Source organism: Panthera leo, chromosome D4 (assembly GCF_018350215.1).
Source record: "Panthera leo isolate Ple1 chromosome D4, P.leo_Ple1_pat1.1, whole genome shotgun sequence".
NCBI classification, from domain to species: domain Eukaryota; kingdom Metazoa; phylum Chordata; class Mammalia; order Carnivora; family Felidae; genus Panthera; species Panthera leo.
Window position 1 is genome coordinate 9,307,777 of NC_056691.1, and position 26,893 is coordinate 9,334,669.

Consider the following 26,893-nt stretch of genomic DNA (forward strand, 5'->3'; position numbering starts at 1 on the left):
CAGGCCTCAAAAAATTCGGCCCCATGAAAATGGCAGGATCAAGGATTGGCAGAAGCATGCAAAACAGCAGTGATGAAATGTAAAGCACATCACCCTCAAATAAACCCGAGGGAGGAGGGTATTTTCAGTAAGAACCAGGTTATAAAAGTCATGCCTCTTCTGCTCTAACTTAAACGCCTTAGAACCGTGCCTTGAAATAAGATGAGGAGCCACGAAAATTGCCGCCCATAATTCAGATCTACTTTTGAAATACAGGAGGAGACACGTGTACCAATGAATATCTAACTTTTTTTTTTTTCCAAATGAAACGAAGCTGGGGCATTAAATCGAGCACCAGAAAACAAACACAACTTATAGGGCTTCTAATGCAAAATCAAATCCTGCATCAAAAATATTTCCAACCCCCTAGGAAGGAACATTTTAAAATATCTGCCCCTGGGTGCCTGGATGGCTCAGTCGGTTAAGTGTCCGACTTCAGCTCAGGTCATGATTTCACGGTTTGTGAGATGTGAGCCCCACGCCGGGCTTTATGCTGGCAGCTCAGAGCCTGGAGCCTGCTTCGCATTTTGTGTTTCCCCCTCTCTCTACCCCTCCTTGGCTTGCGCTCTTTCACTCTCTCTCTCTCAAAAATAAATAAACGCTAAAAAAAATTTTTTTTTAAATCTGCCCCTATGAAACCTCCAACGGGGCCCCAGAAAAGCCCAGGAGGCTGTATTTACATTCGTTATAAAAATAACTGTTTTGGGGAGCCTGGGTGGCTCGTCATTTAAGCCTCAGACTTCGGCTCTGGTCATGATCTCCCAGTTTGTAGGTTCGAGCCCCGCATCGGGCTCTGTGCTGACAGCTCAGAGCCTGGAGCCTGCTTCGGATTCTGTGTCTCCCTCTCTGTCTGCCCCTCCCCCACTCACACTCTGTGTCTCGCTCTCAAAAAATAAATAAGAAATTAAAAAAAAAGAAACCAAAAACTGTTTTGCTCTCTTCATTTCTTTTCCAGGCCATCCGGGTGGCAGCTGGCCGTGGGATTATGCAGAAGACAGCTGCCTGGAATTCAGAAAGCAGGGTCCTCCACTGATCCCCTCACAGTGCCATGGACGGGCCACCCGCTTCCCCAGCCTGGCCTGTCTCCCATGGGGCGGCTGGAACACGGGAGTTGCAAGGGACCTTTCTGTTCTCATGGTTTGTCCCCACCGCCCTCGCCAGTACATGTCTCAGTCCTTCTGAGTCCACCTGAGGGCTCAGTCAGGCGTGTCCGTCAATGTAGGACCACACAGTCCAGCCCCCAATACCTGGTGCTTCTGTCGACGCTTCCTTTCCTGCTCAATCTTCTGCTGCTTCTCCAGTTTCTCCGTCATGCGGGCCTCCCTCAGGGTCTGGCGCTTGCTCCGTTTGTATGCTTTGGAGTTGAGGGCCGTCTCCAGGGTTGTGTCTCGTCGCATGCAGGCCACCACCTCTTGTCTCAGCTGTCAAGGTCAAGGGGGGAGCGGGGAGCCGTTGGGAGAGCTTCCCCAAACAGAGGCCTGGCTCCTGGACAGCCTCCACTGCCCTGCTCCCCGTTAGTGGGGCAGAATGGGGTCTCTACAAGGTTCTCCGTCGGAGTTGGCCTTGTTTTTTGTAAGTGAAGGGACTAAATCGTGCCAAATCCACGCAGCATTTTCAAAGATGGTAAAAGCGTTCTTTCCAAGTAATTCAGATTAAAAACAAAAACGGAAACTTACAGCACTATAAAAAACACTAACCAAAACCTGTCTTGGGTGTTCAATAAATGAATTCATTCTGTTTAATTATTCTAATGGTATTAATTAGCTAATGAGCTTCTGAAATATTTTACCTCATTTTAAGTGCCATACTAACATTCTCTTTGTGTCTAAAGATGGACATTAATGATGCTCTGCAAAAGAGTAGAAACATTACTTCTTGTTCATGCACAGTAGCAACAGGTACTCAAACAATATTAATTCAATGTTAATTTTCATATGAAAAATGGGAAATACGGGCTTTGGCTTCCCCCACTCCCAACGATGATATTCTTTCCAAGATATTTAAATTTCACACTAGATCGTGGACTTCTTTTTAGATTACCATAAACGTAGTATCTTATCCATGTTGTACATTATGTGGTAGCAGCTGGGGTGGTGGGGGTGGGGGAAGGATTGGGCATATACGTTAAAATAATAATCTAACTGAATCTCAAATCAGCATCAACTATAGTTAATTCACTGGGAAAATTTCATAGAGGGTGGACTTTTCTACACCATCAAGCAAAAAAATCAGAGACTGGGGAGAGTCCAGCACAGAGAAGCAAATCCGAATATAATCTTATTTTGTGAAGATATATTCGGTTATTAATCATTTTCACAAAATTTTAGCAAGCACTTCATGAAGTGCATTTCGTGAAGTCCCGTATAGGAAAGGAAGTAAATGGAATTCAGGGCCTTTTATTTTCTTTCTTTTAGAATTTCATCTGAAAGCTACTCTCACAAAGCTATGGCCAAGGAGCACCCTGTCACCACGACACCCTCCTGCGACATTATAACCCATAGGGCAAATGTACTCCCAACCGAGTTCCTATGACAGTAGCAAGTGGGGTGCCTTTGTGATTTTAGTCACATCCCGCAACAGACTGAGTCATGCAATTCAATACTTTCAAACCACTTTCATTCATTAATAATTCATTTTGCACGCCCCGAGACCTTCACCAAGTAAACCCACCTGCCTGGCAAGCATGCGTCCCTTCTCCCCTTTGGCTAAACGAGGCAGGGTGCGGACCAGGAGACCTGCACCTTTTGGGTCCACAGAGCAAAACTCACCAACGTAAAGACTATCTCTACTTCATTTCACTAGTCTCCTACAGACTCGGCAGTTATAAAACAGATCACCATGCTAGCTTTTATTAATCAGTCACTACTAAGAACCACAGCAAGAACACTAGGTAACAGTCCACTGATTAGTCAATACATGGGCCTGATGTGGTCAAATGCTTCAAACTTAGGCTCCGATGAATAATCAGCAGTTAGAAAACAGTGCTATGTATTTCTACAAATGAGGGGCTATCAATTCAGCAGAGGAGAATTCGGAATGGCTAGGATTTTACATTTGTGTTTACAAAGAGACTCTGATCGACCCCCTTCTATCTTTTTCTTTGGAGTCATAAAGGCAAGCTAAACCATTTATTCTCAAGGTTTCATCCATGGTAACAAAATGCCATTACCCTGACTTTGGAAACCGTAATATAGGAGAAAAAAAAATGTCTCTGATATACAGAAGAAAAAAAGTAGAATAATAAACAATTCATCTTCATTACTTTTGGCTCTATGCTGCTGGTTGGAAATACACACTAGTTTTACTAAGTTTATATCTTTATAACAATATTGAACAGACTTCCGCTTATTTCCTTCATCTCAGATTCGCTGGGGAAAAGGTATTACCTGACGCTGGAAATTGAGTAAGCGAAGTGCTTTCAGCTCCACAGTTGCTTTGGTTCGTAAATCTGGTGGCAGAGAGCCAGGCAGATTTTCCAGTTCTTGGATCCTATGAGCTATGCGAGCCTGGAGTCTAAAGGAGATAAGGAAATGGGGGGGAGGGGGAGGGGGAAATATACATTACAACTGAGTCTTGAATGATAAACAGTAACCCTCAGGTTTAAGTTCTGGCAAAACATATCCCGGATCTTGCTGTCGGCGAATTCCTGATGCCCAGCTGGATTATCTGATGTTAAACGGAGAAGAGCGACCTCTGCATTGACGCGGACAGGTGCCGTATGTTGCTTAACACTCTGGCCTTCTTCACAACGTCTCTCTCTCTCGAACACCCAGAAAGGAAGACTCAGGATGCATCTAGGAAGGCAGTCCAGTGCCATGACTTGCTTCAGACAGAGAGAACATGAGAGACAGGACAATGTGATTTGCTCCCAAATGCCCAGGCAGCCAGAGTGCAGAGCTGAGACAACAGAGTTTTCTTTCTGACTTCCAGTTCCATCCTAGGCAACCAGGCCATGTGCCCTCTTTGCCAAGATGCTGATGACAACAGCCGTTGAAGCTGAGTGAACAAGAGCACTTTTAGGTGCTGAGGCCACAGAAATCAACCAACCCAAAACTTTCACGGAGGGAGCCTGCCAACCACGACCACTTCCTCTCTGAGCAGTGCTTGTCTGAGAAAAGGCAAAGTAGGCATTTTTAAAAATCAGGTTTGGGGAAGCAGGAGATGGTAAAGTAACAGTATTTAAAAACTACGTTTCTAGAAAAAGGGTTGCTAGAGATTCTCATCTCCGACATCATCAGAAATATAACTGCAGGTCATTCTTCAAAATAAAGGCAGAAGAGAAAACAAAACATACCCCACTTTCTTCATTCAGCCAGGATACTTTTACTGTGACCCCATACAAACCGGCTTCAGATTTCGCCTGGATCCTATTCTTACAAATAATTGCATGCCATTTAAAATCTATTTTTAGAACTACCTCCCTCCAAACTTGGGGCAGAAGTGTCTTGGAAAAGATTTCATGAAGAATAGTAAAAGGTAGTAAGTTAAATTAAGTTAACATTAACTGTGCTAAGGTGTATTTAAGGTAGAATTTTCTTCAATTCTTTCTCCCTCCCTCCTTTGCACGTACTCACTCTCTCTCTCTCTCTCTCTCTCTCACACACACACACACACTCACACACGCATACACACATGCATGCATCCCCTACAAGGTAAATGCTATAGAGGTGCCATCTTACTGATGAGAAAACTGAGGTTTGGAGACAGTAAGAAACACGCAAACTTCACAGAACTAGTGAAGGAGGGAGCCCGGACAGGAGCCTCATTTGCCTGACACCTGCAGGGACACTGCAGGTAATTAATACACACTTTCTGACTGCAGCTTTCCTGGACCTCAACTATAAAAGCTGATAATTAAAGATTCTTTTAAAAACTCGTATCATGCGGGGTGTCTGGCTGGCTCAGTCGGTGGAGCGTGTGACCCTTGATCTCAGGGTTGTGAGTTCTAGCCCTCAGCTGGGTATAGAGATTACTTAAAAAAATACAATCTTTAAAAATATTAATAATAAATGACTAAATAAATACAAATCTGTATTATGGCTTTGTCGACCTTTACGATGCTCTGTGTGCGTCAACATGAAAAAGTAAAATCTCTGAGCGAGGGGCCACAAAATTATCTTACTACTTCAGTTAGCCCAAATATCAAAAACTGAGTGCTTTTAAAAACAAAACCAAACCAAAAAAATGTACAGAACCTGCAACTGTTTGCTTTGGTAGAGAAGTAAAATGTCATCTTTTTCAAAACTTTAAAAAATGACAGTACACATCGTTTTTTCATTGACTTTGCTGGAAATAATATCCTGACAGATTCCTGTTTTATTTGGTACATACGTGTTATTAATTCTGATTTACTGAACGATTTGATGGCAGAACATGCTATTATTAGTGCTGTCTGTGTTATCATGCTGTTTTTTTCAGCCCTCTGTACGAACACAAGCAAACAGGCCCTTAAACGGCTTACACATGCAGCAGAATAAACACTTGTGAGTTCAAATGACGGTAAGAAACTTCCACCATTTTTGAAATAAAAAAAGGAACACTTACAAATTTTAAATAATTAAAAAAAATAAACAAACTTCCACATTGTATTCTTTTGGCCAGACTGCCCCACCTCACCCACTGTTCTTGTGCATTCCTATTACTACTGATACTCATGGGATTTTCATCAGAGTTTCTTTTTTTTTTAATTTTCACCGTATGGAACAAAGATCCATTTCATTTGTCCAATTCAATTTCTTAAATATTCCCATTGCCAAAAATCTCTAACTATGGCCAAAGATGGTACATCTTAACTATGACATTAAGAGAAAAACCTATTATAGTGTGTTTTTTGTTCAAATATTTAATGTAAATAGGAAAAAACAAAACAAAAGAAAACTAAGCCAAAACAGCTTTACTCAAGTCGAAGGCCACAGTATAGGAGAATTAAATATCACAGGGAGGTAGATGAGAGTCAGTGATTTAGTTAGGCTACTTCCTCGGTTCTAGATTTACCACAAACTTTTGTTTGTTTGTTTGTTTGTTTGTTTGTTTGTTTCATGTGAATATCTCGGAAATTCAACCATCCCTTGGTGTTTGGGCTTACTTTCTCTGACCAAGTGGGTCAAGTGAGAAATCAGAGACATAGCTGCTTTTTCTTAATCTTCTACAGGTCTATGGAAATAAGACGAACTAAATAATCTTAGGACAACTGGGCTGAGAGTACAGAGATTAATTCCCCCAATGGGAGTGGGAGATGTAGGGATGTGGGGAGGCAGGGATGGGGGCAGATGTAGCCTCAGAGTCTGTTGGGGAGCAGTGGGGGGCACTGCTTCCCAAAATATCTGCATCTCCCAAGGGCCTAGTAATTTGTCAAGGAATCTCAGATTCCCCAACACAAAAGAATCTTTCTTTTATGAGAGGGAGGTGGAAAGTGCAAAGTGCCATCGTGCAAAACTACAGAAGAGGAAAGGTAGGTTCCGTGGTAAAATTACATGCATTGAATTCTGCACGTGGTGGGTGGGTAGCGAGGGTACAGGAGGGGCTGCTTTAACGCAGAAAATTTTATTTCTTTGTGGTGGTGGTCGTCGTTGTTAATAGAAATCTTCATTTTAAATAATGCTCCTCGCCAGACAATTTCATCTTCCCATCAATGGAATTCAGCAGGTAGTCCAATAAAGAGATTCAGGATTCTAAACTTCCCGAAACAACAACACATGTAATACTGTATAACTGCGGGAGACTCATTTGGTGTCCTCACGAGTACAGAAAATTGAAGCAGAATTAGGTCACTCAGGTTTTTCATACAGATTGAACAGTAAATCAAGAGGGGTTACTGTTCCAGCAAGAAAAAGAGTTCCATTAAAGGTAACAGATATTTGTTCAGGTCCAGAGGAGAAGTTTATGATTCCTGTAGGAGAGTTATTTGAACAGAAAATGACACTGGTACATTTTGTTCCTTCAAGGAGCTGAGTGACACTTTAAAAAGCGGGGGGGAGAGAGAGAGAGGGGAGAGGGTGGGGGAAAATGACTTTTCGTAACTCTGCTGACCAAACAGCCCTTGGTAATTTTTGAGAAGGAGTTTGAGGGTTGCAGTGGGGATCCGGGAAGGACAAAAAACACGCTTGCTTCCTGAAGCAAGGTGTGCTACTATTTTCATACTGAATTTGAAATTGATGCCAAAGAGGGCTGGCGTGTTTCAAAGGCGAGCTTCTCAAATAAACTCCTTTGAATGTGAAATGCATCTTCTGTGAAAACGCTTGTGGAATCCATTCGTTTACACACTAACGTGACAACCGGAGCACTTTTGCCCGAATATCGAACTCAGGATGGGAGAAGTGAAGTCAGGTATACTGACAGGGCAAGAGAAGCATGCTGGAAAGACCATCACCACCACCACCAACAACAGCAAGGACAAACTGGAACTCTCTCTCTGACGCTTAACTACAGAAAAAGGCACTGAGATTCATCAGTAAGAGAAAGATGGTCAAAAAAGAAAGGATACAATTTAGATGGGAACAAAATGTTTTCACCGCAGAGACTGCACAGATTTGAGGCAAAGTGTTCAGGCCCAGAAACTTATTTATGCTGTTGTTGAATCAAGAAGGTCAGTTTGTCAAGATTCTGCTTTTATGATGAGCAAGAGAAACAGCCAAGCGACTTAAAAGTCAAAAAGAAATTTGAGATTCTGACAACTTCCTTTCAATTTTCACAGACAAGGTAAGTGATATTACCATGGTCAAAGACATGAATATCTGTTAAAGAAATTCTGACAGATGATGTCTTTTCTCCAACAAAGTACATAAAATTATAAAGGAGATATCTATCTATCTATTAATATCTTTTAGACCTTGCTCAAATAATCGATCAGATGGTTTTTGCTCCAATTAAGTACATAAATTATAAAACAAATATATGTATACATATATTACATGTACACATACATGTACATATACATATATATACACATACACATATATATACACATATATACACATATATATATATATATATATATATATATACTTTAGACCTTGCTCAAATACTTGATCAGAAGGTAAAGATACACAGGACCTTTCCAGCTACTAGTGCTAAAGACCAGGAAGCCATTCTCTCAAAGAGGGGCAAAAGGAAAAGTTGCTTAGCTGTCTCTTACAAGAGCCTAAGGCACTCGATCTAACCCCTTCTGAAGGATAAAGTTAACTCCTCTCTGCAGCTGAACCATTTATCTCCAGATGGGGAAGCCAGCCATCGTTCTCTAATTAAAGAAGATACAAGATGCCCTGTGATGTTGCCAGGAGAAACCCGTGCTCTTTCTCAAGATGGCCATGGGAAAGTTCAGCCCCAAGACCCCACCTGCTTTTCAGACCCAGAGTTGCCAGAGCAATCATTCCGGAAGCCACGCATCTTTACGAAAGAGGAGACATTTCATCAAGTAATGATAATAATATCAAAAATAGCCATTCCACCACATTCTGCTTATAATTTAAAAGATCCCGACTCATGTATTTTTTTCTTATTGATACGGGACTGGAGGACCAAAGCTTTTCACACACTGGAATAGGCTACATAGTCCTACTTAGTCCTGTATACTTTGGGAGGCCATCCAAGGGTGCTAAAAATGGGGCTCATGACAAGAAAGTCCTGCAAATACGGTTCCGGTAAAAATGAAGAAAACTTAGGAGTCAGTAAAATGCACATACACCTGCCTGCCTCCCCCACCCCCCGCCCCGCACAACACAGGCTGAACAAGGAGAAAAGTCCAGATGTATTTCTAGGTAGAGAGAGTGTCTATGTTATGAATGTAGTTCACATGACGTAGTAACAATATTGGTACATTCGAGGTAAGGACAAAAAAAAGTTAGTTCTTTGGAAGTCAGAATTTTAGAGTAACTAAACAATACCCCTCGGTGCTACTTACTGCCTTTTTAAAAAAATACTTTTGACTTTTTTTTTTTTATTCAGTAGTGATGTAAAGAAAGTACCGCACATGAATAAAGCTTCTGCCCCCAGATAGGAACCTAGTGCTAATATGTGACTTTGTACCGCACAGTGATCTGTCTGTCAACACTACAATACCAACTGATGATGTATATGTAGCTCTCTAGGGATACATAAAATTTAGGAAACAGCAATACAAAAGCTCTTTGTTGAGGATTAGTAATAGCAAAGAGAGGAAAGTTTTGCTCTTCATCCAAAAAGCTACACACATTTACGGGCAAGTTACTGTGATTTCTTTCACAGTTAACTACCAAAGCTGGTAACTCAGTGTTTTAATCTAGTAACATGTAAGTCATGTGTTTTTCAATAAAGACTAAGGTGATGTCTTTAAAGGGAAGCTAGATGTTATTTACTGACCTTCCCTTATAATTTCTTTGAAATTAAATAATAATTGGGAAATAATCATAGCTGATATGTACTGAAAGTCTTTGTATCATTTAATCTCCCCCCCTACAAGAGGTACTATAACACCTTCTTTTAACAGATGTGGAAACTGAGTCATGGAAAAGAGATGCAACTTCACCAAGGTAACACAGCTGGTAAGTGACAGAACACTCCTGGACTCTCTTTTTGGTTAACATTAAGTATTTACATCAAGGGTCCGCTAACTCCAGCCTGTGGGTCAAATCCTTTCCACAGCCTGTTTCTGTAAATAAAGTTTTACTGGAACACAGCCAGCCCATTATTGTCTGTGGATGCTCTTAGCAGAGCTGAGAGGCCTTTGCCACAGTCCTGAAAAGGGTAAAGTTTTAACCATCCCGCCATTTGCAGAAAAGGTTTGCCCACTACTGATTCAGATAAATGTGCCAAATCAGGTGAAAATTAGGTTTCTGGAATGAAGAGTTTAAAGAAGGACCCCACATGAAGACACTTCTATCGGGCTTACCACTAAGGCTGGGCCAAGCTGTAGACCCACAAATGCATGCATTAAAACAAAGAATATATTACAGTGAGCCACTATGTAGGCTTTAGTAGCATGAGACCAGCTCAAAGCCATCATTCAAGGATAAACTGAGAGACACCCTGCACAGATAGGCCAAGTATGACGGGTCTGCTTTCTTGCATCCACAGGCACTCCTGGCTGGACTTTGATCTTTGCATCCCTAGTGCCCGACACAGTGCCTGGCATGTCATGGCGGGTGATGACAGCTTTCCGGACTCAGTGAATGACACTCACCGTCCTGAGAACCCAGAGGCCCCCCTCCTGCCACCGCTATGGCAAACAAACCCTTGTTCCAAGGACATTCTTCCCGCAGCCTGAGTTTCAGCCTGTGCCTTGTCCCATTGGGAAGCATGCCCACCACACCAGCGGTCCACACACCCCTGGCGAGGTGGGGGGCAGGGTGGGGAACAGTGTCTTACCTGTACTCGCGCTCCTGCAGGATCTCCACGGGGTCCAGGCCCTGCGGTTTCTGGATGGGGCTGATACGGCTCTGCTTCTGCTGCAGCTGCAGGATGGGCGACGGCTGCCCCGGGGCCGGCTGTGGCACGGAGGGCCCGGGCACGGCGGCGGCGGGGGGCTGCGCGGCGGCGGGGGGCGCGGGCGAGGGCCGGCCGCTGGGCGCGGGCACCGGCAGCTTCTGCGGGGTGTTCGGGCCACTCAGCTCCGGCCCCGGGCCTGCGGGACAAGAGCGACACGGGCAGCAGCAGCTCGGGAGGGCCGGCGCCCCTGCGCACCCCCGGCCTGCCCGCTGCCCCCGGGGGACCTGCCATGGGGACAAGTAAACTGTCTCAAGGGAAGGAAGGAGGGGAGGAAGGAGGAAGAGGAGGAAGGCAGGAGGGCAGGGGAGGAAAGGAAGGAAAAGGAAAGAAGAACCTGGCATCTGTCCGCATAGGGAAATGGCATTCACTAACGAACACTGGCGAAATGGTCCATAAATGACTAAAGGAATAAATTGATGAAAGGAACGGAGGCCCAGCAATTAATGTAGCTGAACAGTGCTTTTTATTTTGTTTTGTTTTTAAAGAATTACAATTACAGGTGCATTCAAGAGTTCAGAAAAGCAAGGGAGTTATGGAACAGTCAGATGCGATTTGGGTGCGGTCCTAAAAATCACATTTCGCAAATTGCGCCAAAAACGGGCTCTAGGCAGACCCCGGTCTTGTTCTGCAGCAGTCTTGCTGTTGAAACCCTTGCCTTGCAAATAACAGCCAGCAGCCTGGCCAGTCCTGATGTGAGCTGAAAGGGGCACACATTTTTCCTTAATGACCTATAAAGCACATTTCAGGCTTAATCAGTGCATCTCAGGAACTTAAGTTTTTTTTTTGTTTGTTTGTTTTTTAACTACATATTAGAAAATGTTTCTAAAAACATTGCGGTGTGTGTGTCTGGTGGGGGGGAGCCACTCATCCCACCTAATAAAAAGTAGTAAATACTAAGATTCAAGAGAGCATTTTTCTCATGCTAACAGAATAAAGGGATATGTAATCATCCAGCTTATCAAAATGCACTTAATAACTTAATTTAATGTAATTTTCCACATTAGACCTCAGGAGTTTAAATTGATTGCTATGTATGGACCTAAAATAAGAAATCTTCTCCCTCTTCCCTCCTAGGTAAATTTTTACTTACTTCAAAATTATAAATAAGATTAGCAATGCTACCAGATGAATTAGTAAATGAAAAAAAAAAAAAGAAATAAAGCTCACTAAGCTGTTAAAACCTCTGCATTCTTCTGGGTATTTGCCATATCTTCTCTAAGAAAAGTTAAAATCATTCAATGGCAACAAAATAATAGTCTATATACTTCAGAACCCCTTAATAATTAACCATACAAAGACACACATTATGAAAGATGAGACATATTTATTCAATTTCCAGCAAATACCGTTTGGAAATGGGCTTCAACTGACAATGCAGGGAGAGTGTCAGCAAAAATTTTGACATGAGGAACGTGAGAAAATAGAGCAAACTGCTTAGGAAACTGTATGTTGTGTGTGTGTGCACGCGCATGTGCATGTGTGTGGGCATATGTGCAGGTGCGTGGGCACATACATGAGCATGTGTGTGTGTGTGTGTGTGTGTGGTGTTACTGTTGTTCTTCTTTCCCCTTTCCTGTGAAATTAGGTAAAACTTTCCAAAATACATAGAGCTACATAATCCTGAGGCAATCTGTAGCCCCTGGGTCTAGTGGGGGGGATGAAAAACTCTGGAGAGAAAAATGCATTTTTAAAAATTTTCTATTTTAAGCATTGTAGACAGTACTATCATAATAAAGAGATTCTTTTCATCTAAGTACTTTCTGATTTTTTTTTTCTGAATGGGAAAGTCTTTTACATAATGTATCGCGTTTCATAATAATTTATATTTAGAGTTTCTTTTATCCATACATAAGAAACCAATTTCTAAACATTAAATCTCAGGGTCGTTAAGCATGGGAATGAGTTATGGAGGGACGTTCTAGAATATTTTCTCCCTAGAGGTCTTTAAAACAGGGTAGATTTTCCCTTGGGATTGTTTTAGATATGATCCAGTCCAAAGAGAGGAGACAGAGATTTCTAACAGTTATGTTAATTCTCTGATTCTTTTTTTTTTTTTAATTCTCTGTGATTCTATAAATCTCCTTAGTAGACTCAGGAAACTGGTATATTTAAAGACTTGGTATAAGCACGCTAAATAATCAACTGAATACATTGAAGCCCTCTAAAAACACTACCAATTTGAACAAAAACAAAATTTGGGTCTTAGTGATAAGATAATAATTACTTTACACTCAGTTCTGAAAGGGATTTTCCTCCTTTCCAAGTTTAAATAATTCATCAACAAAAGCCATAACAGGGCACTGGGGTTACGCATTCCACCCGTTCCGGGAGCCTTCTTCTTTAGCCGATAGCTGGCAAATACCTATGCGGAAGCCCCTGATGACTCCTTGAGGTAAATTCAAGTCACTATTTTTAAAGCCACATTTCAGCAAAGGAAGGTATCCAGAGCATGTCGGATATCCCTGGTTCCACTTCTGGTCATTTTTAGCCTATGACTCAAAACTAGGTCTAACACGCACGCACCAGACTAGACGTCTTTAATCCATTAAGTCCAAAGACATTCTTATCTGGCTGATTGACCCTTAAAATTGAGAAGCAGGGAGAGACCCCAACGTGAACCTACATATTCAAATCTCCAATTTGAAAAGTACTACGGTTTGCAGTGAATGAAATGGGCACGTTTAAAACACCCTGTATCTTCCCAGGTCACCTCAGCTCTACCACCTACTGGTGGTGTAAGCCTGAGCAAGTTGTGCCTCGGTTTTCTCATCTGCAGAATGGGGATAAGAGGGTGGTCGTGAGGTACAATGAGATAATGTAGATTCCACCCTCTGCTCTTGTCATTCTTACCGCTACCACGGCCACAAAGGTTAAGAAGTCTAATTGAATTAATTTCGCTTTCTAGAAAAACCCCACGGCAACAGAAAGGCCTTTTAGGAAACTTGGTAGCGTATTAGCTGGCAACGTTGGGAGTACGCTTTTCTCCAGCAAACTTCAAAATGTCTCTACAGTTTACAACAACTCAGCACAAATACTCAGATAAGTCAGCTTGCCATGTGCTTCCTGCTAATCTGCTATCAGAGCCACTTACAAGCAAATTCCTTTCCTCACTAAACACCGCAAGTTCACTTACTGCGTGGGCCTTTTTTTTTTTTTTTTTTCCCCTCCCTCCAATAGATTACATAACAACTTCTATTTACAGAGGCCAGGGAACTGAATGCAGCTTGCAGCAACTGGACGTGCCTGGAATGTAACTACCTGTTCATCAGGCTTCCTGCCTGTCCCGCAGGCGGCTTCCACACCTGAGGTGCCTGGCTGGCTGGGCTTCCTATCGGCAGAAACCATCTCTGCAATAGACACTCGTGGTCTGCCAGACGATAAGACTTCTCCCTGGTATCTTCAAACGCAAAACAAATTACATTCCCTATCTTATCGCCTACCCGCCCCCCAACATAAACAATTTAGGCTTAGTTGCCAAGGCTCCAAATGTGTCTGTTTTCCCCTGAACTCCCACCTTGGAAATCTAGGCAGATGTATTATGTCCTGATGTCCCTGAGAGTCTCCCAGGGCAACCAAGGTGTGTGTGTGTGTGTGTTGGGGGTGGGGGGGATTGTTCTCGGACGGATCCCTATGCCTGATGTTATGAAACAGGGAAACTGAGCCTGGGTGGCTCAGTCGGTTGAGCGTCCAACTCTTTGATTTCGGCTCAGGTCATGATCTCACATCAGGCTCCATGCTGACAGCGTGGAGCCTGCTGGGATTCTCTCTCTCCCTCTCTCTGTCCCTCCACCACTCGCTCTCTCAAAATAAATAAACAACAACAACAAAACAACAGGGAAACAAACTTATGAAAATACCTGAGTCTCGCATGTACAGAATTTCTGTTCATTCAGAACTCACTGTCTTCTGGCACACTAGGATAGTTACTCAATATTCTGTGCCTTAAATAGGGATTTAAGTGGTTTCCGTGGGTTGGAAAAAAAAAATGTAATGAAGTGTATTTATTACATTGAGGATACCTAGAAGTTTTAGATACTAAAAGGAGGGGCGAAGCAGGAGAGAGACAGGCACTAAAGAAAATTGGCAGTGAAACTTTTACTTTCTATCGTAAGGTCCTTTACTCCATATACACCAAAAAAACAAAACAACAACAAAAAAAACACCCCCAAACCTTTTTTATTACAGTTCCTAATTTTAATTTTGCTTTAGTCTCTATAAAATAAAAAAATAAATCAAAATGAAAAGGGAGATGATGGGTTACATTTGCACAGAGCCCACAGCAGGCAAAGGTTGAAGAATTATTTGGTCAGTGCACAACTCCTGCAGTCAACCAGTAATTCTCTAGCGGTGCCTATGATGATATATGCCACTTTGGGTGAGTTACAACTCTGGAGTAGGTTTGAGGCAGACCACCCCAACCAAAAAGATTCTCCTCACACATGAATAATGCTACAAAGTGGGACAAAAGAAAAATGGAATCGTAGCTACCTCTAGGTAAGTGGACACACTTAAAACTTATTGTTTCCTGAAATATTAGTAGAGGGATTTATACACAACAATACATTTTTTTTTAATTAGGGAGGGATGGAGGTAAACAATAACAAGAAAAATAATATTAACTCAGAAAAAATATTCTTCTTTTGACTTGTCCTAAATGCCAACCTCCTCCCCACCCCCAACAAAAAACAAAACCAAAAACAAAAAAAGTCTTTGTCAAGGAAGATTGTCATTTCCCTCTAAAATCTGAGATTTGGGGACAAGTTCTGCAACAATGTCAGGTGTAAGCCCCTTCCCAGAGGCAGAAATGGATCTGCTCTGTTAACAGGTTATTTCTTCCAAAGTTACCCATGGCCTCCTTGCCCCCTCTGGCATGAAACACTACCTGCCCTAATATTTTCACTTGTAATGAAGCCTGCTTTCTAGAAACACGAGACAAGAGTGGTGAGTAATAAAATGAGTTCCTCCCGACAACAGGGGCCTGGTGAGGGAAGGCCCAAGCATCGGAGACAGAAAAGACACGGAGCCCTCTCTTCTGGAGAGGGTCCAGAAAGCGCACCCAGGATTGTGTTGTACTGGGGCATGGAGTGGTTGCTCTTCCCAAGCATCCAGACAACCACGACTTCGTTCCCTAAGTTCTACTCCGTCACTGGGTCTGCTTATTCGAACTTCGGGTGAAAAGGTATCTGAAATGAATTGATTACCTTCCTGCCTTCTTAAGGGAGGCTTTGGGATGTTTTCCTGCTGAGCGTAGGTCATTAAAAAAAAAAAAATACCAATGCTCATGGAGGTCTGTGATGAGATGGCACCCCAGGACACGCATCGAGGTGCGGTGACAGGTGCCTACTGACAGGGTCCCACACCACTACCTCTTGGGAGGTGCTTAACTATCTGATTCCTGTCATTCCGTCTCTACTGGAAACTGCCCTGAGATGTGGGTTATCAAGATGTGCCAATTTCCTTGACGTTGTGTCTAAAGAGCAAGTTAAAAGGCTCTACATAAGGAGCGAAGATGTTTTTCCTTTTGACACACACAGGAGTAAAATGCTTGCATCTGGTGCCCAGAGTTTGGGATGGGGTTCTTTCCCTGGTGGTGAGCTCCGTTGTGATGAGGGAGCCAGTATGGGGCAGCGGTTAAGAGACGTGGGCTCTTGAGGTCAGGCTGCTGGTATGTGAGCCCCGACTCGCCATGTTCTGGATGTAAAGTACTCATCGCTGAGCATGATGCACGAGGCATGCCAGTAGGTGCGCCCTAAGTATAAGCTATGCACCCAGAGACGTGCGTGTATTTCTTTCTTTCATCTGGCTGCCTTCCCCAGAGCTGGAGTTATGCCATTTTAAAACCTCTAAACGCATCAAATATGCAAACTACCATTTTATGCGTGGTTTTCCTCTACGTTTGCAGACCCTAGAGGTTCAGTGCCATAGGATCCTTCATCTACCAAAGCGCCATGGTCACTACAAAATGATCTGAATCTGACATGATCCTTTCTTACTCTTTCAAATCCATTCCTAAGTATACAGCCACAGTTAACAAGGTGAGTTTATCCCCACCAGAAGAGAAACACAAACTCTGAAAACAGAGTACTTCATCATCATCATCATCATCACCTGAACTCTTCTATACTGCTTCAGTCCCCAAACCTAGAAAAAGTACCCACTTCCTGCACCGATTGTGTGCAGGAATCAGCATGTCGTGGCCTGCCCTAAGGAGAGGGAACCATTCGCAGGAAGGATGTCAACGTCAAGGAAGACCCTGGGAATTCAAAATTCCCTGGGATTCAAAGCTCTAATCAGGACAGAACCATAAACTCTTTGCTTACCTGGTGGTTAACAAAAAAAGCCTGCCAGAGAAAATAAAGTGCGTGGAAGCTCATCCCCTAGCCTCCTGCACCTCTGAATTCTATCAGCGGGATCAAGCCAGACCACCAGAAGGCCCTGGAAAGGACTATCTCATCTCCACCTGTTACATAACAGCACAGCTTAAGCTTTGATGCCGGGGTATATATAAGAAATAGGCCATGTGGATTCTGTTACTCGGTTTATTATGAACAAATGTCACTGATGCCTGTCACGCAGTGTCTTTTATAATAATAATAATAATAGCGGTAATTAAAAAAAATAATCCCACCCGGAGAATCTATTTTATTGCCTCATGCTAGAAAACGCTCCGTTTTCCTCTGAGACACCGGTGAGCTACTTGCTTCCAAACGGTGAGGATTTGGTACCAGACCCTCCCCCCCACCCCACCCCTTTCCTGACTGCCCGGAAACTAGAGTCCACTTGCTCGGAGGCAACAGCCATTGGAGCTCTTGTCGGCCCGTGTCCCTGACCTCCCTGACCCTGATTTCTATTCCCTTTGCTTCTGATTTCCTACCTGACCATGATTTTACTGCAGGTGTGCTCCTTGGAAGCCTCCCTCAATGCTTTTCGCAACACAAACCAGGTAGAAATAAATAAGTCAACCAACCTAAGATGGCTCGCGGGGACCGGATTCTGGGGGCGCATTTTGGCGATGGGACGCACCGCGTGCAGGGTTCTTAACCTGGGGGTGGGGGGCGGTGTGCACGGGCTTCCGACAGGCCTTGAACCTCTTGGAAGAGAATGCAGAATCACGGGGGACACACCGCCTCCTGCCTCAGACTCTACGGCACAGGAGCCCAAGGATCCTGGCCAAGTGAGCGAAGGAAGACACGACAGCCAACGAGGTACAACAAAGGGCTAAGTCAGCCCTGGGCTTCGGGCGACCCAGCGCTTGCGCACCAGGAGCAGTCCTTATCCGAGCCGGAGTACCGCGTTATTCATTGGGTGGCACGTTAACCTACCAGATGGTCTGTTGTAGTTAACAAGGGCCTGCTGCTGCGGCTGCTGTGCCTGCGGCTGGGGCTGCGAGGGCGGCTGGGGCTGCGGCTGCGGCTGCTGCATGCCGGGCAACGTCCTTTTCCCCTGCACTGCAAGCTGCAGCGTTTCGGGGAGGGGCTGGCCGCGGGCCAGCATTTTGTAAGCTAAAATCTGAGCTCGCAGCTGATGCAGCTGGACGGGGCTGAAAGGCGAGGGACCTCTGTTGGGCTGGCTCATCGCCTGCGGATCGCCCGACAGGAGGGGCCCCGGCTGGCTGGGCGGCATCTGGGGTGGGGTCGGGCCGCCCCCCGACATAGGACTGGAGACGTGCTCTGGGGCTCCCAGCGGAGACGGGTGCGGCGACATGTAGCCTGGAATAAAACAGGAGAGGAGATCACACGCTGCCCCCAGTGACCCCCGAGGGCCAGGCATTCCTGGCTACTGGGATAATTTTCTGCAACAGCACTGCCTGTTTAGAGGAATGTAGGATATATACCATTCAATAATCACAGAAGTACATGGAATTATCAAATTTCTATACACCAGAGGCACATACATTAAAATTTTCTAGGAGTCACATTAACAGGTAAAAGAAACAAAGCTCATTTTAATAATGTTTCACTGACATCAACAAACCCCAAAATAGTATCATTTCAAAATATAAAAATTATTAGACATATTTTACATTCATTCTTTTTTTTTTTTCATACTAAGTCACAACACACCTCAATGAGTAGAAGCCACATGTCGAGTGATCAAAGACCGCATGTGTCCTAGAAGGTAAACTGTCAGTGGCTGCCATATACCTAAATGAAAGGCACCAGGGGAGAGCAGTATACATTAAGACTGGCTTCAGCTGACAGAACAAAACCTGGAGGTGGGTTCGATATCGCAAAAGGGAATGAAGAGTCTCTTATGAGGACAGCAAATGATTATCTGGTTTATTATTATGCACAATTATTGAGGGCCTCCACTGTTGTAGGCACTACCCAAGTTGAGCGCTCCCTCGAAACAGAGCCTGACGGAAGGATTGAGTGTGAGTGATTTGGGCGAAAGGTGCGGGGATACTGGCAGGGGTATAAAAAGGTGGCATAAGGCAGGGACGGCAGCTGCTAGAGTGGGTATCTGCAGATTCATCTCTGGTAGACGCTCAGGGACATAAGGTGAAATAACTTGCCTCCAAATTATCCCAGGGAGCTGGGGGAGGAAGAAACTTGAGGTATTTACACTCTCAGGATCATCAGTCACTGCTTATGTCACCGGTGACGACTCTGGGGGATCATTGGTCCCCAGGGACTCTTCTAGCTGTGGGTAAGAGGGACTGAAGTCAGCTGAAGGCAACATGGTGATCTGGCCAGCGGCTTTTAGGCTAGTGTGAGCACAGACATGGTAAGGAGAATTAAAAGGATAGGAGTGGAGTACACATTATTTCTTTAATCCCCACAACATCCTCAGAGGCTATGTGTTGTCCCCTCATTTTCAAATTTTTATTTTTATGTATTTTTTAAATGTTTATTTGTGAGAGAGGGAAACAGAGAGCATGAGTGGGGAAGGGGCAAAGAGAGAGAGGGAAAGAGGATCCAAAGGGGGCTCTATGCTGACAGCAGACAGCCCGATGCGGGGCTTGAGCCCATGAACCGTGAGATCACGACCTGAGCCAAAGTGGGACACTTAACCAGCTGAGCCACCTAGGCACCCCCACCTCATTTTTTTTTAAATAAGGAAACTGAGGCTCAGAGTGTGAGTGAGTTACCCAAGGTCACACAATGAGATCTCTGTAGCTCCGAAATTCAAACCAAAGCCCGTGTGATTCCAATGTGTACATGTTCTCTCCAGCGTCTAATATTAATCTGGTTTTATAAAAAATAAGTTAGAGACTCGAAAGTATCACTAATCCTTCTAGAACCATTTACAATATGACATAAACATGAGAGGAATCTGTTTGGGCTTATAAGAGATCTACATGGGAAACTTAAGAATACTTTTCTTGGGGAAGAAAAGTCAAAAATGCATAAAATACTTCAAGGAACTCATTTTCAGGAGATGAACTGCATATCCCGGCCAAAGAATTCCTGGAAAAACATATGACCGAGCACTATTGCAGGGAGACCCAAGGTGAAGTGAAGGAGGGAACAAGGCGGCCTCCTGCAATCCTAAAGCCTGTCCCAAATTCAAACTAAGTGCTAATTAATCAAATCACTGATGTCCTAAGACACAGTATAAAATATTAAAGGTCATTGCCTTTTAATAAATGTACTTGAGTCACAATTATCATAAAGGTCATCACACCCGTGGTTATTAGACATCTGCTTTGTGTTTGAGCCCACGTTGGGATTGGGCTGAAAGAGCTCTGTGCGTCCACGTGGGATCACAGAGGCCCAAGAATATCTGACCAACAGTGACTGGGGACTCAACTGTCACCATGTGCAAAACTAGAGGGGGAAAAAGGGATGTAACTTCTTGTATGTCGAATTGCCAAGGGAAACAAATTTCGTCTGATCCTCTAAGACAAGGGTAGGTTCTGTCCAATCAAAGGGTGGGAGAAGTAGAGCTCCATTCAGAGAAATTCTGCACTGAGGATCCACTGACTCCTGTTCTCCAAATCCCTACTTCATAAGGAAATGCAAAACCACTCAGCCACTGGGGTTCTAGTTAGTCATAGAAGTTGGCCAAGAAAATGCCCTTGAACCTGAAAGCAGCCTACAGGGCCAGCAGACATGTACAGCCCAGTATGCTGCCACTTAAAACAGAAAAGGTTTAGATGGGACCCACAATATACACCTAACTTTGTCATGAACATTCTTCCTTCTTTTTTTTTTTAACCTTTATTTATTTTTGAGACAGAGAGAGACAGAGCATTAACGGGGAAGGGGCAGAGAGAGAGGGAGACACAGAATCGGAAACAGGCTCCAGGCTCTGAGCCATCAGCCCAGAGCCCGGCGCGGGGCTCGAACTCACGGACCACGAGATCATGACCTGACCCGAAGTCGGACGCTTAACCAACTGAGCCACCCAGGCACCCCGGACATTCTTCCTTCTTAATGAGGCTTACATTTGCCCCTTCATTGTAATGCTGGCGCAAAATGGGAATTTGTTCATTAGGAAGCAGCTTCCTGACACCATTTCGGCCAACCCTCTACCTACCACAGAGGGAGAAACCTGCTACCAAAAACTTCCTGCTGGCATTTTCATAGTAGGAGGGATACTCCTTCTACATTAAAATGGGTCATATGTCTCCCGTCTTCTGGTCTCTCCTATTTTCTTCAGGTCATCAATTATAGCTTACCCCAAGATAAGTCACAGGATGCCTAATACAATGGCCCAAAACACCAGACAATCCAGTCTAAACTCAACTGTTAACCAAATTGCTCTTTTAAACTGTGGAGTACAGGCAAGACGAAGCAAGGGAGGAAGGTGAGACAGTTACATCAGGGACAGTGATTAAGTTTACCTCAAATTCACTACGGAAGAAGCTGAGAGAGGAATAAAAATCATTTTCCAGAATTCGTCAATGCAACCAAGTTTCACCTCAAATGTGACAAGAAGAAACTGGGGATGGGAATTTTTTCCCCCCAGAAAATACAGGGGATGGTAATAGAATCATTCTATCACAGTATGACGTTAAAAATGTGACAGTGTTTCAGCTAAAGAGAGATTTTTTTTTATCCTACATTCCATAAAACTTCAGGAAAAAACAGAATCTAAATGATGATACAACATAACATATTTTAGTAATTATCTTTAGTTGAGAAAATGGGGTGAGGAAATTGCCTGAGAGTGAATATACATTCGTCTGCAAGATCCCAGTGTTGATATGGAGTGTACTCTTTTTGAACTAGTCTGATTTGCTCATTCGAAAGTGGTCCAAAAGTGGCAGTTTTACTTCCCTGGTCTTCGAGGGCCAATATCTCCCCAGTTTCACCTTGCCTCAGAGAGAAGCAGTCACATCTCTCCTTTTAACAATCTTGAACTTATAAGTGCCAATTTTTATATGAATTTTCTCTTTGCACACACACACACACACACACACACACACACACACACACACATTAAGTATTATATACTTGCCTTGGAAGACTTTTTCTATCCAACGGACTAAAAATAAACAACGTTATCACTGAGACCATAAGGTACACAATTCAGTATTTATTGAAGGAAATGGTTTTCCTTCTCAACCAATACCTTAAAATAACCTAATATGTTGCTAGGTAGTTAAAGCTGGCAGCCTTCCAATCAATGCCACACCTCTCTATACCTGTGTGTTTATAAATGGCTTTTTACAATGGGGTTTTTAAAGAGACATGCTATTACAGAGTCTAAATTCTTTTTAGATCATTATATAGAATAAGACTCCATTATACCAATACTACTTTACTCAAAACTATGCTTTTAAATAACTCATTCCCCAGCCTGCAATGCACTTTGCTAGTTTGGAGAAAAATATTACGTGCTAATTCTGATTCCATTTAAATGCAGACCTCTACATTTCCAAGTAATTAGAACTTCCTAAAATTACATAAAAATTAGTATCTATTTAGAATTATTGACTTGTGAATGCATCAGGTCACTTCTCTGCCTACATGAATGAAATTAACTAGGTATCTATCCAGTTGTGTGCTAGATCCTGTGCCAACGTCTTGGAGATTCCAAGCGGAATAAGAGGAACCAAGCAATGAGAGCAATTCTAAGATACATAAAAGTAAAAATGCTCACGTAAAGTTCATGCATTGGAAGTGTTTTGTGTTGGGAGTTTTGCTCGGACCCTATGACTAGAGGTACTGCAAAGCTGGGAGCAGAGAGAACAAGCACCTGGCTTCGAGAATTACTGAATGTCACTCATCTACATCTCCCAGACAGTACAAATGAGGTCTATATTGGCTCTGTGAATGCACCTGGCTTGCACCTGGCTCCTTAATATTTAAATGTTAAACCTGGCAGTGCTGTCTAAATCCATTCTTGAACACTGAATGGGTCAAATGTTTTCTTCCTATACTGCAAAAAGGCCCAATGAATCAGGCTGCTTTTCTGACAACACATGGTAGTCAACATTTGGTGAGTCCTCTGTGACCCTTAGACCTGCCTGCCATCAAAATTCAGGTCGGAGTCTGGGATATTCAAAACCTGCTTAAACATTAATGACGATACACTCCTATGCCTCCATGATTTGCTTATTTATGTATCTGTTAAAATTGTGAACACACTTCTCTAAATCCTCAGTCAAAAAATCTCTCCTCGGATGGATGGATGGCTGATCATGAATAGAGAAAAAGACTACATATATTAAACTACAAAGGAGTATGCACACCAACACATAAACCACAAACTTTGAATTATATATCAACATATTAGGGTTAACTGGTCCTAGATGAATGCATGCCCTTGCATGCTGAAATGATCATTAAATGACTGTGAAAACAGGTTACATTGTACTCAAAGACTTGGCTGTATCTTTACTATGTCTTAGGGAAGAAGGCACCAAGGAGAAGAGAAATATACCATAGATTGATTGGCCATTGTTGTGAGTTGAATTATGTCCTCTGCAGAGATATGCTAAAGCCCTAACCTCTAGAACCTATGAATACAACCTTATTTGGAAACAGGATCTTTGCAGACGTAATCAAGTTAAGATGAGGTCATAATGGATTAAGACCCTAAACCAATGACTAGTGTCCTTATGAGAAGAGCGAAATCTGGACACAGGCACAGACACTCAGGAAAAATGTCACATGGAGACCAAGACACATTGGAATGAGAGATCGACAAGCCAAGGAGTGTCAAGCTCTCAGCCACCAGAGGCTGGGAAGAGGCAAAACAAGATTCTTCCCCAGAGCCTTCAGAGAGAGCACGGACTTGCTGATACCTTGATTTCAGGTTTCCAGACTCCAGAACCATGAGAGAATAAATTTCTATCGTTCTGAGCCGCCCCCCACCCCCACCCCACCACTGGTTGGTGGGAATTTGTTATGGTGGCCTTAGGAGACTAATGCAGCCACCCACCAGCAACGACAGGTAATTCCGCTGCCAGAAAAAAGCCACCTTACAGACAACATAAGAGCATGCAATCCAAGGGACACGGTGGCTCATCTTATCTTCACATCTATGCTGTCATTTGGAGGCAGAGCTGGATTCTCCTTCTGGCCCCGTCACTTACTGGATGTGTAAACTTAGGAAAACACGGTAAATTCTCGGAGCTTTAACTTCCCGTCTGTAACACTGGGGTGCCCTAATTTACCTTACAAGATCACGAGAAAGAATCTGCATAAAGTACATAAAGCACTCTGTAGACTGCTTGGACGCAGGGTGGCTAGTAGAATTTATTAGTATTTTGGAAATAAAACTGTCCATATAAATCATAGTTGTGTTGGCGGGGGAAGGGGGAAATGAAGCCTGCAGGACTCGATCTCCCTTAGACACATTCTTTGGAAACCACAGTTAAAATAACCAATAAGAGGGGCGCCTGGGTGGCTCGGTCAGTTGAGCACCTGACTTCAGCTCAGGTCATGATCTTGTAGTTTGTGGGTTCGAGCCCCGTGTCAGGCTCTGTGCTGACAGCTCAGAGCCTGGAGCCTGCTTCAGATTCTGTGTCTCCGTCTCTCTCCGTCCCTCCCCTGTTCATGCTCACTCGCTCGCTCGCTCTCTCTCTCTCTCTCAAAAATAAATAAATATTAAAAAAATAAATTAAATAACCAATAAGAAAGATGAAAGTCTATGGAACTGAGCCAATGTCAGGTGTGGAGCAGACACAAACCTTGGCTGTGTTGATCCATCGGACTCTGGGGAGGACCCATGCCTGGGTGCGGTGGCCGCATACCGGTGCCCTTCATGGATCCACAATGGATATCTTCTACAATCCCCTTGTCGTGCATACCATCGATGGGCTGAAACATGTCAAGGACGTCAGTTAGATGTCACTTCAGCTACAAAACATACAGTTGGACCTTGAAGATCCCTCATGTTTAAAGTCTTCAAAATTGTGGCACAATTTTCTCTGGCTCACATGACAATCATCTATTTTTATACCTAGACTACCTGTATTATTATAGGTCTTACATATATTTTATAGATGGGCACAAAAAAATAAGACTATATCAACAAGGCTAGCAGAACTATCTGTAAGTCAAAGTTAAGGCTGTAAACAGCTGGATTTTTTTTTTTTTTGTAATGTCAAAAGCCTATAGATAAAAAGTCCTGCTCACAAGGGAGACAAATAGAAGTTATTCTTCTAAACCATTTTAAGTAAGTTCTGAAACCTGTTGTACATTGAAGTTATAGTGCAAAGTCAGAAGGGAGACTATTTGAAACATCTGTGATGGTCTATTTTTTGGTAAGTTTTTTTTTTTTTTTTCCCCCATCAGGGAGGAAAGAAGACTATGGAAAGTTTAAAAGTCGAAATTGGAAAGTTCCATGCAGTTGGGAAAAGAGGAACAGCCGCAGTGGAGCAGACTACTTCAAGGGAAGGAAGGTCCAATGGACAAAGCTATACCCTGGAGAGAAGAGGTCCTGAAAACGTTTCAAGGCAGAGTTTGGAAAAAAGTTAAGAACGCAGGGACTGTTCACAGGACGTGAGGCCTCGTATGTAACAGGCACATGATAAAGAGCCATTGAGCTGACATTAATCCAATCCAGAATTGGGCAACGGAGCATATGTTTGAAAAAAAGGAAAAGTCTATTCCTCCCCACACTGGAAGAGCAATTTTCAGAACAGCCTGAAAGAAAGATTTCCAGGAGTTTATAGAAACCAAATGACTTCAAGTAAGAAAGTATGAGTGTTTGCAGTTTTACAGAAAGGAAAGTTAATTTCTGCAGAGTCAAAAGCGCGCACTTGAAAAGAGGAAAAATTTACCATAAAGAGGATGTTCAGAAGAAAAATGGGAAGAATTTGGGATAAAGAGTGTCTCTGAGTCTGTTAAATAGTAATAATAGGGAAGAAATCAAGGCAACAGAAGCAGATGTATTTAGGCCACTTGTTTATTTATTTCCAGCGATGTTGAAAAGCGAAAAGCTGAATCTCAGAAGGAGAAGGAGGAGAAAGACAAGGAACAAAGCTGCCTGTAAAAGGACTCTAAAAAAGGGAAGGCATCTGGTCAGCAGGTGTGAACTCTAGGCGCTTAAACAGGTCCCCACGCAGGGCATCATCAGAGGGGCTGGGATTATGGAAAAGCAGGATGGCAAAAAAAAAAAAAAAACCTCAGCAAAGCAAAAGAAAATGAAACAAAAAGGAGTATCAACGGGGCAGGGGGCAGTGTGTGGAAGGGAAGACAGTATGGGAAAATGTGACAAAAACACTAGGTCACAAAACAGAAGGGACCAGAAGAGATAATCACCAAAAAAATCAATCCAGTGCAAAAACCTACCACGGACCCAACACTCAGTCATACATTCAAATGCTTAAATGCTTAAATAATACTAAAGCCTAGATAAAGCTTTCCTTCACACTTTATCTTTCATTTGGGAGGCAAGACAGCCTCAAACCGTCCTGGAATTCTTTCACCCAGTTGGACTAAGGCCTATTAGTGACAGATCAGACCTATAATAGCTCCCAAATTAATTTAATAGGGACACAAGACAATGTAATGACTTCAGTATGTCTGTATGTTCAATATGTCTCCTAAAGACGACAATATGAAAAACAAGCAGCTTTATTTCTTTAGATACCTGAAACGCTAAAAACATGTTTAAAAAAAAAAAAAAACCCCAAAAAACGAAAAAGCAGAGAGAGAACCTGGGGATATTATAGGGATAGGCATGGTATGTCATTAAATGAAAAGAGGAAGTTTCAGAGTAATTAATAGTGATGCTATGATTATTCGATTATGGTAAAAGGAAAAACAAACAGAGAAAGTCAGACCTATATATGCAGATGTGTGCTTACACAGTACTTTTACTGAACAAGGAGAAAAGTAAGGCTGGGAAAGTAAGCACAAAGCTGTTACCTGGGGTGAAGCCAGGATTAACCATTTCTTTCTTTTTTTTTTTAATCGTTGTTTAATGTTTATTCATTTTTGAGAGAGACAGAGTGTGAGCAGGGGAGGGGCAGAGAGAGAGGGAGACACAG

At 43.1% G+C, this 26,893-nt stretch overlaps 1 protein-coding gene across 4 annotated transcripts in view; it reads right to left on the reverse strand.

The window, feature by feature from the left end:
- The window catches only part of SMARCA2 (SWI/SNF related, matrix associated, actin dependent regulator of chromatin, subfamily a, member 2), a 180,653-nt gene that overhangs the window by 137,573 nt on the left and 16,187 nt on the right, over positions 1–26,893 (reverse strand). For all 4 annotated transcript variants that reach the window (XM_042912649.1, XM_042912646.1, XM_042912647.1 and 1 more), the window contains exons 3-7: positions 24,587–24,716; positions 17,823–18,209; positions 10,381–10,636; positions 3,426–3,552; positions 1,287–1,460 (exon numbers count right to left, since the gene is read on the reverse strand). In XM_042912649.1, coding sequence (XP_042768583.1) covers positions 1,287–1,460; positions 3,426–3,552; positions 10,381–10,636; positions 17,823–18,209; positions 24,587–24,716 — 1,074 coding nt within the window. The remainder of the gene's footprint in view (positions 1–1,286; positions 1,461–3,425; positions 3,553–10,380; positions 10,637–17,822; positions 18,210–24,586; positions 24,717–26,893) is intronic.